General features: G+C 44.6%; 1 protein-coding gene across 7 annotated transcripts in view; it reads right to left on the bottom strand.

Moving 5' to 3' along the window:
• The window catches only part of PDE4DIP (phosphodiesterase 4D interacting protein), a 1,984,767-nt gene that overhangs the window by 378,113 nt on the left and 1,586,591 nt on the right, over positions 1 to 20,063 (bottom strand). For all 7 annotated transcript variants that reach the window (XM_075321961.1, XM_075321954.1, XM_075321957.1 and 4 more), the window contains one exon: positions 18,474 to 18,525. In XM_075321961.1, coding sequence (XP_075178076.1) covers positions 18,474 to 18,525 — 52 coding nt within the window. The remainder of the gene's footprint in view (positions 1 to 18,473; positions 18,526 to 20,063) is intronic.

Genomic DNA, 20,063 nt, shown 5'->3' with positions numbered 1-20,063 from the left:
TTATCTAGCTGCCGATCAGGTTATACAGGGTATAGCGCTAGAACTACATGACCTGGTTTTAAAATACATATATATATATATATATATATAATATGAACAACAACAAGGCAGAGTCCAGCAATAACGTGAGCAATCCAGGATGCTGTTAAAAATTTTTTTCCTTCTTTTTATTCATAAATTCATTAAAATATAATGGTCCAAGCAATTCAGAACAGCATTATCGCAGGAAAATAGCGCAGATAGGACTACGCGTTTCAGCGGTAAAATCCGCCTTCTTCACGGTCCAGAATCTGATCTGCTTTCCAAACATAGAACCTTATATACATCTCACTCCCATCAGGGTAATTACAAACATGTGTGAGAGATTTAAAAACATAAGCTAGAAAAGCAAATCAAACATGTAAGCTATCCGCATATTAATCAATATACAGCATGGATGACTCCTACGTCCTGATCCGGGCACAACGGAGTTAACTAGGTCAGCTGAGGATCCAGGTGATTCACAGGAGTGAGCTGGTCTACATTGTTGGACTCATATGCTGTTGGGAGCTTTGACCGTGCTTGTCTCCACAAAGAACAGCTTTTTACTATAGCAGGATTTACCTTTATTGATCAACTGAATACAGCATGTTACCATCCAAGGATTCCATAGGAGATACACAGGACCATACGGTACGTCTCAATAAAAGCCAGGGAAGGAGTCTTGCGAGGATAATTTGCATATTCCCAGTGCCTTCTGGGATAAGTGAAGAGTCACCGCGAGCTCAAGGAGAACCGGGTTTTGGCCGTTACAGCCGGAAGGAAGACTTCTGAAAGCCAGGGAAGGAGTCTTGCGAGGATAATTTGCATATTCCCAGTGCCTTCTGGGATAAGTGAAGAGTCACCGCGAGCTCAAGGAGAACCGGGTTTTGGCCGTTACAGCCTAGCGGCGCGCGAATTTTAGACTGTCTTCTTCATTGTGAGCGTGAGTGAGCAAAGTGTGAGCAAAAGTAAGTGTGAGTAGAATTGTTTGTATTTAGTTGTTTAATTACTTAACATTTGTTTAGTGCTATCCCCATTAGAAAATGTGCTCCACTATTGCTAATGCAATCCAGTGTACATCTTGTCTCATGTATGCAGTCCTTGAAAAGCCGTTCGAGGGTGCATACTGTTGTTCGAGATGTGCGCAAGTTGCACGTTTGGAAGCCCAGATACTGGATCTAAATGAGCAGCTGGCAACTCTGAGATGCATTAGCAATATGGAAAGGAGTGTGCTGCTCACTGAGCAGCAGCTTGCTGGGTCAGATGTGGGGGAGGATCGTAGTAGGGAGCGGCAGGACGGTGAGGTAGGTAGCTGGGTGACAGTTAGAAAGGGGGGTAAAGGGAAAAGTACTAGGGAGGCTAGTCCTGAACTGACACACCCCAATAGGTTTGCAAACTTGGCAGATGAGGGGGATGTCATTACAGGGGTAGCATTGCTGCAGCAAGGCATGACCTCTGAACGCCAGAGGAGTGTCTGCTCCAGTAAGGGGGGGAATAGGAGTGCAGGGCAGGCAAGACAGGTACTGGTAGTGGGGGACTCAATTATTAGGGGGACAGATAGGGCAATCTGTCACAAAGACAGGGATCGCCGAACAGTGTGTTGTCTTCCTGGCGCTCGAGTTCGGCACATCGCTGATCGGGTTGACAGATTACTGGGAGGGGCTGGGGAGGACCCAGCGGTCATTGTACACATTGGCACAAATGACAAAGTTAGAGGTAGGTGGAAGGTCCTTAAAGATGATTTCAGGGAATTAGGTTGTAAGCTTAAAGCATGGACCTCAAAGGTGGTATTTTCGGAAATACTACCTGTGCCACGAGCCACACCAGAGAGGCAAAGAGAGATCAGGGAGGTTAACAGGTGGCTCAAGAATTGGTGTAGGAAAGAGGGTTTTGGGTTCCTGGAGAATTGGGCCGACTTTTCAGTTGGCTACAGATTCTATGCTAGGGATGGGCTGCATCTTAATGGGGAGGGTGCAGCTCTGCTGGGGCAGAAAATGGCTAGAAGGTTGGAGGAGTGTTTAAACTAGGAATGGGGGGCGAGGGTATTCACTTTATAGAAGGGGAATGTAGTGCAGATAGTGACCAGGGCACAAGTAATGAAATTGGGGGTGGTACGGGGGGAAGGGTTAGGACAGTCAATACAGTAAGCAGGAATATAGGTACAGAGTCATACGTAACGTGCATGTACACTAATGCCCGAAGCCTCACAAATAAGGTGGAGGAATTAGAATTAATATTGTTGGAAGAAAATTATGATATAGTGGGGATATCAGAGACATGGCTGGATGAGAGCTATGACTGGGCTGTTAATTTACAGGGTTATAGCCTATTCAGGAATGACCGTACAAATAAGCGAGGGGGAGGTGTGTGTCTATATGTAAAATCATCCTTAAAACCCATCCTGCGTGACAACATATGTGAGGGTACTGAGAATGTAGAGTCCCTATGGGTGGAGATAAGGGGGGGGAGAATGAATAATAAAATACTGATAGGGGTGTGTTATAAGACGCCGAATATTATAGAATAGGTAGAGAATCTCCTCATAAAGCAAATTGATAAAGCAGCGAGTCTCGGAGAGGTAATTATTATGGGGGACTTTAACTATCCTGATATAAATTGGGGAACAGAAACTTGCAGTTCCAGCAAGGGAAATAGATTTTTGATAACAATGAAAGATAATTACCTTTCACAAATGGTACAGGACCCCACAAGAGGGGGAGCACTACTAGACCTTGTACTAACCAATAGGCCAGACCGCATATCAAATATAAGCTTGCCAGTATTTTTCAGGAAGATATAAATGAAAATTGTCCTGTTGTTGAAAGTACTAACTCCATATTAAATAAATTGGAGCAATCCTTACGCAAGGAGCAAAAGCTCTGGTGGGACCACAATTCCCTTAATGGTTATTTGGAAAGGAAAATGATACCGCGTGGTCTCAGATTGTTTTTTCAATCTACTACTGCTTATGGAGCGGACTTTCAAAAAAACTGGGACATTATTCTGAGTGAGTGTTCACGTAAATTGATTAAATTGATTATAGAGGAGGAAGATAAAGAACTTGTTAAAATTAATAAAGAAATTGAAACTATTAAAAACTCTGTTAAGGATCTGGAAATTTCAGACACCATTACTAAATTCCAGGACCATATGTACAACAACTTAAAGAGAAGGGAGAATTCCATTATAGCCATAAAGAAAAGAAAATTCTTGAGAGATCTTGAGGATTATAAGAATGATAAAATATATAATTGGGCTAGTAATCCTCCCTCCATTTTGAGAAAACACAAGCCTTGGTATAAGAAACCTAAGGTATCTTTCAATTCCACGGCCAATTATGATACTTCTTTTGGAGAAACATCGGATGAATTAATGGACTCCTCGGTTGCTTCAGTAGCCAGTATTCAGACTGGTGGCAAAAAACACCAAAAAAGGAACTTCCAGCAAGAAGGTGCCTTGCCAAAAAACGATCTTGCAAGAGGGGAGGAAGGAAACATAAGTCCAAAAGTCTATCATATGACGTTCCGCAAGCGCCGTTAACAGAGATTCCCGTATTTAATCTTTCTAGTTATATTTTGACAGATTCACAAATTGGACTTTTGTCTAAAGGACTAGGTTTCTCTCCAGTCAGAAAATTCAATTTATTTGACACTATTGTTGATATCAATAGATTTGCACGCAATTTGACCCTTAAAGTTCATTATAATGAGGATAATATTCATGTGTATAATGATTTATCATCTACCAGTGTATCATTGGATAATAATTGTATTCATTTTAGTGAACAGGTAGCGGTCTCCAATCTAAGACAACTAGAGGGGGAGACAGAGCTGGAGCATAGGGTGAATTTAAATGACAGGTTTCAGACTCGTAATCCTATATTTTACCCAGTAAAATTGAGACCTCCTTTCCTTGATTTTTTTCAAGAAACAATTGAAAGTGAGTTGGTGTCTCTTTACAACCAGGTGGAACATCAAGAGGTTAAATTCAATCTGAGTATTTCTGAACATAGGGCAATTAATGAGCTGAGAGCAAACAGCGATCTCCTTATTGTCCAGGCGGACAAGGGGGGCGCTGTTGTAGCTCTCAATGCTGGTTTATACAGGAAAGTGAACTTGTTGGATCTGGAAAATAGTAGCACCTATGTTGAATTGCCATCAAATCCAACTAATTCATTTAATTCTGAATTATTACATCTGTTACAAGAGGGGATCAGTATGGGTGCTATTTCAGATAGAATTAAGAAGTTTATCTTTTGTGAAACACCGATTGTCCCAATATACCACTCACTCCCCAAAGTTCATAAAGAGGTTTTTCCTCCCCCTCTCAGACCTATTGTGTCTGGGATAGGGTCATTCAGCGAGAAACTAGGGGAGTGGGTGGATTTTTATCTTCAACCCCTAGTGCCATTAACATCAAGTCACCTTAAAGATTCCAAAAGTATGATACAGATTATGGAAAAATTTCACTGGCAATCTGACTATATGTGGCTATCTTGCGATGTGGTGGGGTTATATCCCTCTATCCCCATCACATCGCGATACGATGTATCACATATTATTTGTCCAGATACAGTAATTACGAGGATTCCATCCAGAAGTTTATTGTCTCTTCAATTCAGTTTGTTTTGGGTCACAATTATTTTTCGTTTGATGAGAGTTACTTCCTCCAGACACAAGGCGTGAGTATGGGCGCTAAGTTTTCACCTTCCCTAGCTAACCTGGTTATGTCCGTGTGGGAGGAAAATTATATTTTTAACATTGACAACCCATACAAGGATAATATTGTTTGGCTGGGTAGATTTATTGATGATCTGATATTTGTCTGCTGGGGTAGTCTCTCGTCTGCGAAAAGTTTTTTTTCTTATTTGGATTTGAATGATTTCAATCTAAAATTTACGAGTAGTGGTCATGAGGTATCAACAAACTTCTTGGACCTAAAATTGACCGCAGATTTGGATAGCAATAAGGTCTTGATATCTCCCTATAAAAAACCTACTGCATGCAATAGTATTTTAATGGCTTCCTCTAGTCATCCCAAACATGTCATTCAGAATATTCCTGTAGGGGAGCTTATTAGACTAAAAAGGAATACTACATCTAGTGATAGATTGGAGGAAGAAATTGAAATAACTTGTAACAATTTAAAAAAAGGGGGTATCCCAATTGGTCTTTGGAGAGAGCCAAGAAAAAAATAGCAGGCATTGATAGGGTTAAGCTGTTGGATTCTACTAAGAAAAAAAGACAGTTTGACTCCAAAAAATCTGGGGTAGTTTTCAGCACCAACTATAGTCCTCAGTTTAACTCTATTGTCAAAATTATCAGAAAATATCTTCCGTTATTATCTCAGAATGACATTTTGAAAAACATTGTGGAAAATAATGATATTGCCTTTGTGGCAAAAAGAGCCCCAACCTTAGCTACATTATTATCACCTAGCATGTTCAAAGATCCAGACAAAATCTCCCCTAGCAACTGGTTAAAAACAATAGGATTTTTTAAATGCGGTGCTAATATTTGTAAGTGCTGCGGTTTTGCTAATAAGTCTAAAATATTTACATCTATTTCCAATGAAAAACAGTTTAATGTTCGTTCTTTTATAAACTGTAATACGGAGAATGTAGTTTATTTAATTAATTGCAATATATGCCGCATGCAATATGTAGGCTGCACGATGAACCCCCTTAAAACCAGAATCCGCAAACATCTTTCAGATGCTAGCAATTTGCCAATGGTTGGTGCATCAGTAGTATCCCGACATTTTTCAAAAAAACACAATGGGGATTTACGCGGTTTTTCTTTTATGGGCATAGAGCATGTAAAAAAACCATTGAGAAGGGGAGATTTTCATAAAAAAGTGCTTGCAAGAGAGAGTAGGTGGATATTTGAGCTGGGGACCCGCATGCCACAGGGCTTTAACAATCGTATGGATATCATTATGCACTATTGATACATTGTTGCATTATATGTTGCTGGCTATTACTACTGTGTTAGACTTTTTGTATCACTTTAAAAATAATTTTATGGTCAGGTTATTGGATTTTTTGATTGTATTTTTCTCCAAAATGTTGAATCCTTTCCTTATAACTCTTATGCATGCTGTATATTGATTAATATGCGGATAGCTTACATGTTTGATTTGCTTTTCTAGCTTATGTTTTTAAATCTCTCACACATGTTTGTAATTACCCTGATGGGAGTGAGATGTATATAAGGTTCTATGTTTGGAAAGCAGATCAGATTCTGGACCGTGAAGAAGGTGGATTTTACCGCTGAAACGCGCAGTCCTATCTGCGCTATTTTCCTGCGATAATGCTGTTCTGAATTACTTGGACCATTATATTTTAATGAATTTATGAATAAAAAGAAGGAAAAAATTTTTTAACAGCATCCTGGATTGCTCACGTTATTGCTGGACTCTGCCTTGTTGTTGTTCACATTTGTATGGATGGACTCCTACGTCCTGATCCGGGCACAACGGAGTTAACCAGGTCAGCTGAGGATCCAGGTGATTCACAGGAGTGAGCTGGTCTACATTGTTGGACACTATATATATATATATATATATATACCCCTGTCCTGTACCATATGTAAATGTGATGATCCTGATTGAGGTTGCTCTGAAATGCATTGAATAAAGTCACATATCGAAGATCCAGCATTCATCTTTATTAACCCCATCCACCCCTATTTGAGAATAAGAATTCTGCCATCGACGTGGTCACAGAGAAGAGGATTGCTGGCAGTTAATTGGCTACCACCTGAGGCAGCGGGATGGCCCTCAGGAGGAGAGACCTTAACTCTCATAGATCCAGCCTGAATGGCAAAGTACGTGGGCTCTTGCCCCACAATTGAAGTCAGCATTAATGTAGTGAGTTTCCCTGCCTTGCCAAACACCGGGTCTCAGGTGACCACAATGCACTATACAGCATTTGAACACTGTCGAAAAGGAGGCCAACTGACACAACCTCCAAAACCCTGGCTCTACATCACAGCTACCAATGGAAAGTCAGTAGCGATACACAGCTACTGGGAACCAACGCTTCAGATTGGAGAGATCAAACTCTCACGGCAAAGCGTAGTAGATATCCAAGTCCAAGTCAATTAAAACTTTCCTATGATTCTAGGCACTAATGTTCTCTGAAACTGCTATACTGAAGTGTTGGAAGCTCTATGACTGGCCCTGTCAAAGGTACCCAAAGACTCTCAGAAGGCTATCCATGAGACCATGCAGGTGATGATGGCTCAACAGAAGTTTACCAACAAAAAGGGGAAATTATTCATGCCCCGATCAAGGATGCCAAACCAGTCCAGTAACAACCTGGAACACAGATTCTGGTGTGGTGCAAAGCCTGCATGGGAGTGTGAGGACAAGACTACCAGGCCCTTGATGAGTCTCTTTTGATGAGGGATGAACTACCTGTCCTAGCCGCAATTAGTCTAGTTACAATGTCCAGAGAACAAATACCCATTAGTTTGTTTAACTAAGGGACTAACTAGTGGACATGAGGAAATATTATGCTGTAGCCACTCTGTATAATGTCCACCAAGAGGATCTACTGGAAACCTCTCATATGGCGTTATAACAAATGACCTTAGCACAGAATGCAGCTGAACATCCTGCTTCACCGCCCTGGTAGACCATATTGAATGTTGGCAATGATACCACTTAGGACAACAGATCTAAGGAGTACTAGAGGTAGTTTAACAGCACTCATAAGCCTTCAACCAACACCCCATGGACTATGGGCAAACCAGTGTAATTCAGCATACCATCCCGACAGGCGACCATCTCCCCATCAAGGAAAGGTACAGGCCAGTTCCTCCTGCCATGTACCAGGAGGTGAAGAAAAAGGTCCAAGACATGAAGGCAGCAAATGTGATGTGGGATAGCCTCAGTCCGTGGGCTGCTCCCCTTGTTCTTGTGAAGAATAAAGATGGAACCATACGATTCTACGTCGACTATTGCAAATTAAACAATATCATGCATAAAGATGCCTATCCCTTGCCTCGGATAGAGGAGTCTCTTGCAGCTTTATGGTCTGCGGCCTACTTCTACACTTTAAATCTGACTAGCAGCTACTGGCAAGTCCCTATGACCCCTAAAGACAAAGAGAAATCTGCATTTACAACACCAATGGGTCTCTTTGAATTCAACTATATGCCATTTGGGCTCTCTAATACCCCAAGGACATCTCAGAGACTGATGGAAAGGTGTCTAGAACATTGAAAATTTTGAAACAGTTCTTCTATACCTTGACAATGTAATTGTATACTGCAAGACATATGAGGAACATCTGCAACATCTAGTGGAACTGTTCCAGACTATGGCCCAATTTGGGTTGAAACTAAAACCCTCCAAGTTCTGTGATGCCCTGGACTAGCCAGGTAGTCACATACATACCAACACACACCCCCCACCCTAGGCAGTTACACCAGCCAACCAAAAACCCTTGTTGCCTCCCTCCAGGGTCTGATGTCCACACCAGGTGGGGCGGAGCCAAGCGGTTGGCCCCACCCACCGAGGAGTTCACAGGCCTGGAGGCGGGAAAAGTGTGAGTCTTGTTTTGGAGGTAAAAGTGAGAGGAGTAAACACTTGAAGTGTCGGGGTTGGAGCCCAGGCACTGACGGCAAGGTTGGCAGACGGTGGTGGCCGTCTGCAGGAGTTGGTGGAACTCCACAGAGCCGTAAGGACCGGGGTCGGGCGTCGGCCCGCCGGTACCGGACCGGGGAACTGAGTGAAGCTAAGCACACAGGCAGGGCCATCGGACCCCAACCAGGCTAGGAGCCGCCGTCAATAGTCAAATCCGAATGTGACAGGAACCCCAGGGATTTCCCAACTACCAAGTCCCGATTGAAGGCAACAGTCCACCCAGAGAGGATATACAGCCACCGCCACAGGTTAGAGATCCAAGGGCCAGTGCCTGGGGGCAAAACGGGCTCCTACGGCATCTATACGCCGGGGAGCGGACTACTGGTGGGCAACCACAGGAGTCAAGAACATTTTCACGGGTGCAGGGAAAGACAGCCACCATCAGCCGTCCGGGGAGAGCACAACAATAACACTGCAGCCGGCTGCGGGACCCATCCATCCGGCCGTTTTGGTTTACCAACGACTCTGTCAGTGATTGTCTGAGTGAGTACACCAGTGCCATCCGGCACCGCGCCGCACAGTCCCTGCCCCCCAGCCATCCGGCCTCCCCGTTACACCATCTGACCCCGGGATCACCATCCCCCTACCCACGGAGGGGACAACATCCTAGCTGCTCCCTACCATCTCTCCCGGGATCCCAGTCACCAGCAGCGGTGGTGCCATCATCACCACGTCCCGTGGGTGGCGTCATGAACAATCTCCCTAAACATACCACCCCTTTTCACTCACGGGTGAGGAGCGCTGCTCGAGTCCCTAGGTCCGGTCCACCGTTCAAGCCACCGAGCAGCAGCAGCAGCAGAAGCCCCCAACCCGAGCGTGGCGAGCACGTCCCCTCCGCCCGCGACACTTCCTCCTGAAGTCCCGAGTAAATTATTTAGGTCACATCGTGAGTGATCCTGGAGTCCAGCCAGACACAGGCAAAATAGCTGCAGTGAGAGACTGGCCTGCTCCTACCACAGTCAAGGAAGTGAAGAGTTTCCTGGGATTCGCCAGTTACTATTGGAGAATCATCCCCAAATTTGCCCAGATAGAGGGTCACCTCCAAGAGCCCCTAAAGTGGCAGCCTAAAGATTGCCAGAAGGCTAGACTCCCAGTTGATTGGACCACTGACAGAGAAGCCACATTCCAGATATTGAAAGAGAAGCTAACTGAGCCACCGGTCCTGTGGTATCCGGATTACAGTTTACCCTCTAACTAATATATGGATGCCAGCAAAAGGCAGAATCGAGTCAAAGCAGATCCATGGGAGTAGTAACCCATGACTCTCCTTTGCAGGGCAACGTGGGGTTAATATAGCTACAAGGTGCTGAGCAGGCTTTTGTGGGGTCAATAGTTTAAGCTGTGGGTTATAATGTCCAGGGGGTGGTTAGAAATGGTGGCAATATATTTTTAAATTCAGGGGGAAGGGGGGCCATGATAACGGTGTGTGGTTTCCAGCAGAGAAGGTCCGGCCCTCCTGCCCTATGGTTAATCTCTTGGGGGAGTGGCAAGGGTAATGGTTTCTAGAATTGTTTTGCTGGTGTCATTTCAATGAGCGTGGGTGAGGGGGGTTCTTGGAGTTGGTAAAAAAGTTGGGGTCGGGGGGTGGTACATCAGGTGGCTAGTGACCACCCTCCCCGTTTATTTGGACTGATGATTGACTTTAGGGCTCTTAGGGTGGGGTCCCCTGAGAGTTGGTGGAATGGATAAGATTTTCTGGCAACAGAGGTGACCCCGAGCTTGTGGTCGTGGCTGGGGGAAAAAACACTGGATGGTTAATAAATATTATTTGGTTGTCAGGCGTTTTGGGGCTCCAAGAACCTCCCTTGCATGTAAATAGTTATTCGTTAATGACATGTTTGTGAATAAAGGGGCAGATTTGGCCAATTGAGCCAAAAGTGTTGTTATGTGGTCATTTAAGCGAATTTGGGAACGGGAGTTGAATGGAAGTTGGGGAGGTTTGTTAGGAGGGTATGTAAGTGTCTGCAATAGGGCAGTCAAGGCATAGGAACAGTGCTTTCCCAGATGAAGGCTGGAACTGAAAGAGTTATTGCGTATGTCAATCGTTCACTAAGAGAGCCCAAGCAAATTGATCAAAACTATAGCTCCTTCAAACTGGAGTTCCTGGCTCCGGTCTGGGTAGTAACTGAGAAATTTAAGGACTATCTGGTTGCCTCAATCTTCATCATATTCACAGACAACAATCCCTTGGCACATGTAAATTCAGCCCATCTGGGAACTTTGGAGCAGAGATGGGTCTCCCATTTGGCCAACTTCAGCTTTATTATAAGATACTGGGAAGGCAAGGCCAATAATATTGTTGATGCCTTGTCCAGGCTACCTGCTCGGACAGAACTTAAATCCCTGGACGATCAGTAGGAAGATGTGGAGATGCTCTCTTTTTAGACCCAATTCGACTGGCAAGAGGCTCTACAGATCAGACAGCAGATTGCTAGGACAATTGATGCTTCCAAGCAAGGTGATCTCCTGCTGAAAAAGAGCTCTGGCAGAATCTCCAGGCTGAGAGCAGTCACTGGAGAACTTCTGGATTACTTTTTCAGTGGAAGGGTGCCAGAAGAATCCGGAGGAATAGAGCTGATGCAGAGCTGGGATGCCTCTGGCAACAGAGAAAGCTGTTCTTTCTACAGCAGGGCCTATTGTATCGAAGAACCTTGGATCCAGTCACTTATGTGAGAATCTTCCAAGTGGTAATTCCCAGAAGATGGACATGTATCACAACCAGTCTGGTCACTTTGGGGTCCAGAAGACAGAGGCCACCATAAGGTGACGGTTTTATTGGATTAACATGAGAGCTGACATCAAGGCTTGGTGTAAAGAGTGCCCCACTTGTGCTGTGGCCAGGAGTGAAAGACATAGTCAGTGTGCTCCTCTTCACCCCATCGTGAGCAAGAGCCCCTTGGAGCTTATAGCCATTGATCATATCAAACTGGAGCCCAGTCGCTCTGAGTATACATATGGTATGACAGTCATTGACCACTACATGAAGTTTGTGGTGGCTGTTCCTGTGAGAGACCTTACTGGCCGGACCGCCGCAGACATCTTGTGGAAAAGTTTGATCTTACTGTATGGGAGCCCTAAAAAGATTCTTACCGATCAGGGGGCAGCCTTCGAGTCTCAGTTGTATCAGGAGCTGTGGGCATTATATAATTGTAAGAAGCTGAGAACTTCAGCCTATCATCCACAGGGAAATGGTCTGTGTGAGAAGATGAACCAAACCTTTATCAGCATGCTCAAGGTGGTTCATCCACACAAGTGGGCTGACTGGCCAAGACTTCTCCCGGAAATAATGTATCTCTACAATAATACCACACAATGCTCCACTGGATATTCCCCTTACTATTTGATGTTTGGAGTGCATGGCCTGCTCACATTGTTCTGGATATCTCTGGACCCGACTCAGAGCCTCTCCTTTCTCAATCTTATTGGGTTAAAGAGCACCAGAGATGCTTAGAAGATGCCAGAGAAATTGTGGACTCTAGACTTGAAAAGGCTCACTAAAGACAGAAGCAAAACTTTGACCCTGAATGCCAGGGCCGAGCCTTTACAGTCAGAGGATCAAGTGTTGCTGAAGAACAATCACCCTGACAGTAAACTAGACAGCAGATGAGATGTGAGAGCCATACGTAGTTAAGGACAGTCTCTCTCCCGAAGTCTATCTGATTTATCGAGAGGACCGAGGTACCCAAAAAGTCCACTGTAATCGGCTGAAAAGGTACCTGCAAGGGCCCATTCCTCAGGAACTGTCCAGAGAAAGTGAGCAAACTGTGCCATCGTCTATTTCAAAGGAGTCTCCATTCGAGATGTCTTGTCTACATGACCGCTTATATTGCAACAGTTATCATAGATTCTGGTGAAGACTGACAAACATTGTTCTGGTGAGGTCAACCACAACCTCTTGCTCCTTTGCCACTGTGAACCTGCAAAAAGTCCAGATTCCAGTTTGGATGCAGGACTCCCAGGACACATTGCGAAGGTCTCAAAGGCAGAACAAGGGAGGACTTCCCTCTTATCTGCATTGCTATGAGTTGTCCCAAGAGCGGAAGGGAGTTCCTCTTCCTCTGAAGTTTAGACCCAAAGTCTGAAGTCACCTTTTTAACAATAAGTACCTCAACCTCCAGTGCCTGGGGAAAGCACTCAGATTGGCTCCCTAGGATCCTGTTTTTCAATAGAAAGCACCCTGTTTGTGGTCTTTCTGGTTTTAGATGTTGTTAACCTCAGTTATCCAGTTCTAGTACTTGTGCCCATTGTGTGGACTCCTTCTGCCGTTTGGGAGCCACAAAGTGATGGTTGTCAAAATCTATTGCACTTTACTAAAATACTAATTGCTCTTACAATATGTACTCTTTGCTAACTATGAGTTTTATAACACCAAAAACCACAATATTAGCATGGATGGCTCTATTGCACCAAAATCTATATATACACCAAAAAAATATATGCAAGCCAATTTATGTAATTTAATTAACAACATCTTTATTATACATAAAAATACATAAAATACATAAAATTTGGCTTGCATATATTTTTTGGTGTATAACTATGAGTTTTGTAGAATAGATAGGCTTTGCATACCATGGTTCTAGCGTTGGATGTTTCAAAGTTTTCATAGAGCTACTGCCACAGAAAAGTCCTGCCTCTGAGGATCGATGTGTAATACTTTAATTTTACTATAATGAAGGGCATGTCATCTATAGTGCTTCCCAAGCCTGTGTGTCCATATTCAAAACCCAGTCACTCTCTGCCCTTATTCAGATTGAGGTCTGTTTAGACACGTGGTAAGGTTTTAATACTAGAGAGTGTTACGTACCATCTAGATTTGGGTACACCTTGTTGCAGTGGGATGCCTTTACGCTTTTTTGATCAAAAATAGCTTTTAATAAATAACCTATGTTTATTTATATGCACTATGCTTTCATTTAGAAAAAAAATAGTGTTTTCCATCAGGTAAAGGAATATGAGGAATTTGCAGGAATAACATTGTTTTTTCTTTATTGGAACGACATAAGAGAAATGTTTAAAACAAACAAAATGACCAGAGGGCCTTGTGCGCTTAATCAAAGATCATAGATGTGTGACATATAATATGGAGGTCGATGGTGTTACGGGGGGTCCGGCAGATTAGGACCAGGGGGTATATATCCTAATCGCCAGTCGGGGCCCACCGTGCTCCAGATGACAAAGGAGCTGCTGGCACCTGAGGGTTAGGCGGAGACTATAGAGCTGGATGGCTCTGAGATAACCCAGGAACTCTGGGAACCGGTCACGTGTGTTGGGACACATCAGACCGGACGACAACCCGATTAGCGTTTTGGTGCACCTAGCGCTACACCAACCACGTGTGCAGGAAACACGTCAGGCCGGGTGGTAACCAGGTAGCGTTGACCGGAAGACCTCCACGAAAGCGCCCTGTCGGCCACGTGTGTAGGACACGTCAGGCCGAGCGGTCCTCTGATTAGCGTTTCTGGCCACCTCTCGACTGGCTACGTGTGTGTAGGACACGTCAGGCCAGATGGATACACCAGTAGCGTTGACCGGGAAGCCGAGGAGGATAAGGAACACCCTGTTAACTCCACAGGGGTCCTGGGGTACGCTGTCCGTGCGCGTAGGGGGCACAACAGGTGCGTTGTCCGTGTGCATAGGGGGCACAATCGGACAGGTGGCGCAGCAGGTGCATTGTCCGTGTGCGTAGGGGGCACAATCGGACAGGTAGCACAGCAGCCGCAGCCCAGTTAACGCCACTGGGCTGCTATAACAAGACTGGAACGGCAGGAGGGAAGCACGGCGCCTGACTCTGATGTGCCGAGCCACGAATCTTGGCGTGACAGGCACCGTTCGCCTAACCCTACCTACTGCTTCCCAACATAGGCTTATGCCGCAATGAGGCTCTAACATGGAGGTGTGCTCTGACTGAGCAAAAGTGAAGACTGCGCACCTCCATGTTGTCTCCAGCCCCTTTTATAACCTGGGTCCGCCCCAAACCCAGGGTGGAACCACCAAGGTCCAATAGCAGAGTGCCATGTCATCAGTGACGTCACATGCGACCTATCCGTAACCGCCACGTCATTGATGACCTCATGGCAGCCACGCCCCAAACACTTCACCAGTCATCGTCTGACGACCAATACTGAGGTGCCAGATCATAGGGGCGGGCCTCTGCGAGCCAGTCCGGAGTTGCCACGTCATCAGGACATCTGACACCCTCTGCCCTATCAGGGCCTGCCACCTCACAGACATGCTCAGTGAGGTCCTTACCGGACCTAGCCTCTGATGCACTAAGTGCCTGAGCATGCTCAGTAGCCTGAGCCACAGGCTTAGAAAGCAGACTATCAGTTTGAGCATGCTCAGTAGGCACATCCCAGAACTTAAGCACAGCACGAAGTCCAAGTACCTGTGCAAAGAGGCTGTTAGGTATAATTGTGGGAGCATGCTCAGTAGCCTGAACTGAGGACTTAGTCTCAGACATAACACAAACAGGCTGAGCATGCTCACTAGGCAAAACACCGGGCTTAAGGCTACTTTACACACTGCGATATCGGTCCCGATATCGCTAGTGTGGGTACCCGCCCCCATCTGTTGCGCGACACGGGCATATCGACACGGGCACAACATCGCCCAGAGCCGTCACACATACTTACCTGTCCGGCGACGTCGCTGTGACCGGCAAACCGCCTCCTTTCTAAGGGGGCGGTCCGTGTGGCGTCACAGCGACGTCATTGAAACGTCACTGAACCGCCGCCCAATAGCAGCGGAGGGGCGGAGATGAGCGGGACGTAACATCCCGCCCACCTCCTTCCTTCCGCATAGCGGCCTGGAGGCAGGTAAGGGGAGCTTCCTCGTTCCTGCGGCGTCACACGGAGCGATGTGTGCTGCCGCAGGAACGAGGAACAACCTCGTTACTGCTGCAGTAACGAGATTTGAGAATGGACCCCCATGTCGCCGATTAGCGATTTTGCACGTTTTTGCAACGATGCAAAATCGCTTATCGGTGTCACACGCAACGGCATCGCTAATGCGGCCGGATGTGCGTCACGAATTCCGTGACCCCAACGACTCCGCATTAGCGATGTCGCAGCGTGTAAAGCCCGCTTTAGACTCTGGCTGGGGTAAATCGGTGCACGCATGCGCACTAGCCGCCTCTCCACACTTAGACGTGGTGGAAGGAACAGCCAACTGGACGACCCGAGGCACGGCCAAGAACGGCAGCCGGCGCCTGGGCGCAACAGGAACCGCAGCAGGCTGCTTGCGGCTATGGCGGCGCCGGTTCGTAACAGATGGGGTGTACATTATAATATATGGAGGACTATGTGGTGTGCATAATAATATATGGTGGACTATGGGGTGTGCATTATAATATATGGAGGACTATGGGGTGTGCATATAATATATGGAGGACTATGGGGTGTGCATTATAATATATGGAGGACTATGGAGTCTGTACTATACTATATGGAGGGCTATGGGGGTGTGCATTATACTACCTGGGGGTATGCATTTCGATATTTGGAGGACTATGTGGAGGCCAACATACTATTTTCATGGCTATGTAGGGGCAAATTACAATATTTGAAGGGCTCTGGCTTATCTGAGGGTCATTATACTGTATTCAAGTAATTGCACAGTATGAATGGTTATGAAGGGTCAATCCTACTGTGCGGAGGGCTTGTCCCTAAAAAAAAAAAATTATAATTAAAAAAAAACCAAAAAAACACTACACAGCTACGTCAGCAAAAAAAAATTAAAACAAGCCATAGCTTTCAGAATACAGTTACTGAAAAAATACACAGTGATGCAAAAACAATTATTTTTCTATAAAATTGTTTTTATTGTGTAAAAGTGGCAAAACATACAAAAAATATATAAATGTGGTATTGACATAATCGTACTTACCGGAAGACTACAGCTGTCATCACTTTAACTACACAGTGAACAGTGTTATGAAATGGTAACCGTGGACGATCACAAAAAATCCCATTACTCAGGAAAAAACAAAAACCACAAGGGTAGTTGGAAACTAAGCTGACCGCAATCCCCTATCTTTCGGACAACACTAGAAATAGCAGTGGGATGTTCCTAACACACCTAGACACCTCGTCACTGCCGGAGAAACTTGCTACACCTCAAAGATAGAAATGAGAAATCCTAACTTGCCTCAAAGCAGTCCCCAAAGGAATAGCAAGCCCCCAACATGTAAAGACAGTGATGTAAGAAAACACAATACACAGATAGAAAACATAGATTAGCAAAGGTGAGGCCCGACTTACTAGATACAACAGGACAGGGAAGATAACTGATTGTGGCCAGCAAAAATCCCTGCAAAAATACCAAACTCCTGATAGAAAAAAGCCCTAAGACCACATGGTCTTTCCCTCACTATATCAGGTACTCTCGTGCCAGACACTTTAAACAGAACTGCAGATATAATGGGAAGGAACAAAATCACAGAACAAATAATATTCTAAAGTGAATAATCAAAATCAGAACAGGGAGAAACTCCCTTTCTTGCTGGAGGAACTGCCCTCTCTAAAATAGCAGAGAGCCAGATCCTCACATACAAGAAAACAAACACAGAACAAAAATGGAAAAAAACCCAAAAACACCCATAGGTGCAAAACCAGCAATTAGGAAAAGAAAACCTGCAGACTTATTTGGAGCGAATTCTGGTGCAGGATAAATAGAGGAAACTGAAGGACAAACTCCAAACCATCTTCAGAGGCAGAAGCAAACATTTATCACCGGCAGCAGCCAAGCTGTCCTAAGTACACCACGCTGGTCTGCAATAAGACTTCCTGGATTCCAAATTAATTCCAACGCCTGTTTGAGTCACAGATTCAGACTCAGCTTCATTACCATTCCTGGCCACCAGAGGGAGCTCCACACCAGCACCCACTCAGATGACATGCACAACAGAAAAGCATAAAAAAAAACCACACAATTTCTGAATTATTGGTATTTGTTCATTGTGCCTCCCAAAAATCTGAATAGAAAGCGATCAAAAAATATTGTGCACCCAAAAGTGGTACAATAAAAACGTCATCTCATCCAGTAAAAAATAAGCCCTCACATGACTAACGGCAGAATTATAGAAAACTTATAGCTCTTAAAATATGCAACTGTAAAAAAAAAATCAACTTTTTTTAGTGTGTGATAATTAACAGACATAAAAAAACAATATATATTTGGTATCACTGCAATCGCACTAACCACTTATACTGCACGGTGAAGGGCAAAAAAAAAAATAAAACTAATACTTGACTTGCTGTTGTTTTGTTCATTTTGCCTCACAAAGATCGCAGTAACACTCAGCTCACATTTATCCTGCACTCTTTCGTGAATGCTTGAACCAGGAATTACTCGTAAATCTCTTAAAGACACATCGTAAATCTCTGAAATATTTGATTTAAAGAAAACCTCCAACCTTAACAGGTGAACAATCGCGGGTGGAGCTCTGCTCCACTTGTGATTGTTAGATTTAGATCCTGGTGGTAACACACAACTATCACCTGCCGAGTATGGGGTGACAGGGTCGCCGTCAGCGCATGACAACCGTGACTGGTATATGGGGCCCGGTTTATACATTTTTTTTTTTTAAGAATGGTGGTGAGAGTGTGGAAGGTTTGATGGGGTGGATGCGGAGCTGGGGTGGAGCCTGAGCAGAGTCTCAAGAGGGCCCAAAAATTTTACCAGTATGAGGCCGTGAAATTCCTAGTGGCGGCCCTGTGGGGTGAGATCAAAATGGATGTTGTGAAGGGGTTAAAATCTATCTACATACTTTGCAAAGCAGAAATTAGTATAATATTTACCTGTTGGACATGAATTCGTCATTCATGTTTTTATTCACCTTTGAGAGTCCTCCTGTAAATTAAAAATAAAATAGACAAAAATATTTAAAATTAATATATTTCAATTGCTTTAAAATAATATTTAAAAATAATAGTTTTAGGTAAAACAGCATTTTTGTTTAAAAAGGCTTTTCCCATGAACAAAGTTTATTATAATCAATAGATCTACATACATAATTGCCAGATGCAGATGTAACTGTATCCCATAATGCATTGTGGCACTGTTAGTTGCGCAGCCACAGTTCGCGCCCACATCATAGCCATGGTAACCATGGACAACAGTGCAGGTGGAACCCAAATTGTGGGCTGAGTAAGCACAATTCTGTTCCCATTCTAACATTGTGCTACCCATACCACATACCACATACCACATCCAGGTATAATGAGGTGTTGGTGTTTTAAATTACACATTTTCAATGTCACGGAGCAGTAAGGAGGCGTGGCTGGGTATGTCCGCCCTCGCCTGACATCGCCATGCTTTGAGCGATATTGCGTCAAGCGATGAGACATGGCGGCACTGACGAGACTTGGTGGCACTGATGAGAGAGAGAGAGAGAGAGAGAGAACGAAAAAAAAAATACATACACATGTTTATTTACAAAAAAATACACACAGCCTTTAACATTTAATTAGCCCAAAAACATATCCGTGGATAATCCAGAGCAAACCATGATCTGCTACAACTTCTTGAAGGGAGGGAGAACCACGAGAGTTCCCAAGTTAGCCTGCTGCCATGACTAAGGTTAACTAAGGTCACTCCAGGGGCCTCCCTGTCCGCTATCACACGGCTGGGAGAAAGTGATCGTGGAAGCCCTGGAGTCTTACCTCAGACACCCTCACTGTTGGCACCGCTCTCACTTATGAAGTCTCACAAGAGATCGCAAGTACCGCGAGAGTTCCTGAGTCAGCCCGCAAACATCACTAAGGTTGTCTAAGATCACTCAGGAATCTAACAGCAGTGCCACTTACTGAAGTGCAGGTTTTACACACAAGAAAGCTTCCTCACTTCTCCTAACAGGCCCACATACCCGCCTGTACATTTCAGTGCATATCACTACTCCTGGACTCCCGTAGCAGTGCAAACATGTTTCCTCCGAAATAATACAAAAAACAACATGAAAACTAGTTTCGGGCAGTACATCAACAAAAACGCTGCGCTATTGATACTCCTGAACAAAAACGCCATCGTCTGGACAAAAACAATGCATATAAACGTAGACGTCTTACTCAGGAGTCACCTCGCTCTAAAGCCATTAGATTGACTATTCGCCATTACCTACCTGACGGTTAGTGTCCCATTATCCCACTGTGGACATGAAATAGTCTCAATCTTGGGACTTTATCCAGGCACTTGTATTGTTTGCTTCTGGAATGGACACCACTAGATGGTTCTTTTGTTCCTGGAGTATTGTCCTGTGAAGGTCCCCTGTTGAACCCCAATAAGTCCGGGGGGGAAACACGTTGGGACTAGGTTTTTGCGGATACTGGCAGATAAGTCCTTGCTGGGAATTTTGACAATATTATATTATCCGTCTATACTTTATACATCTG

Source organism: Anomaloglossus baeobatrachus, chromosome 8 (genome assembly GCF_048569485.1).
Source record: "Anomaloglossus baeobatrachus isolate aAnoBae1 chromosome 8, aAnoBae1.hap1, whole genome shotgun sequence".
Classification (NCBI taxonomy): domain Eukaryota; kingdom Metazoa; phylum Chordata; class Amphibia; order Anura; family Aromobatidae; genus Anomaloglossus; species Anomaloglossus baeobatrachus.
The sequence above is the reverse complement of the archived record's forward strand: the minus strand, read 5'-3'. Positions and strand labels throughout refer to the sequence as shown.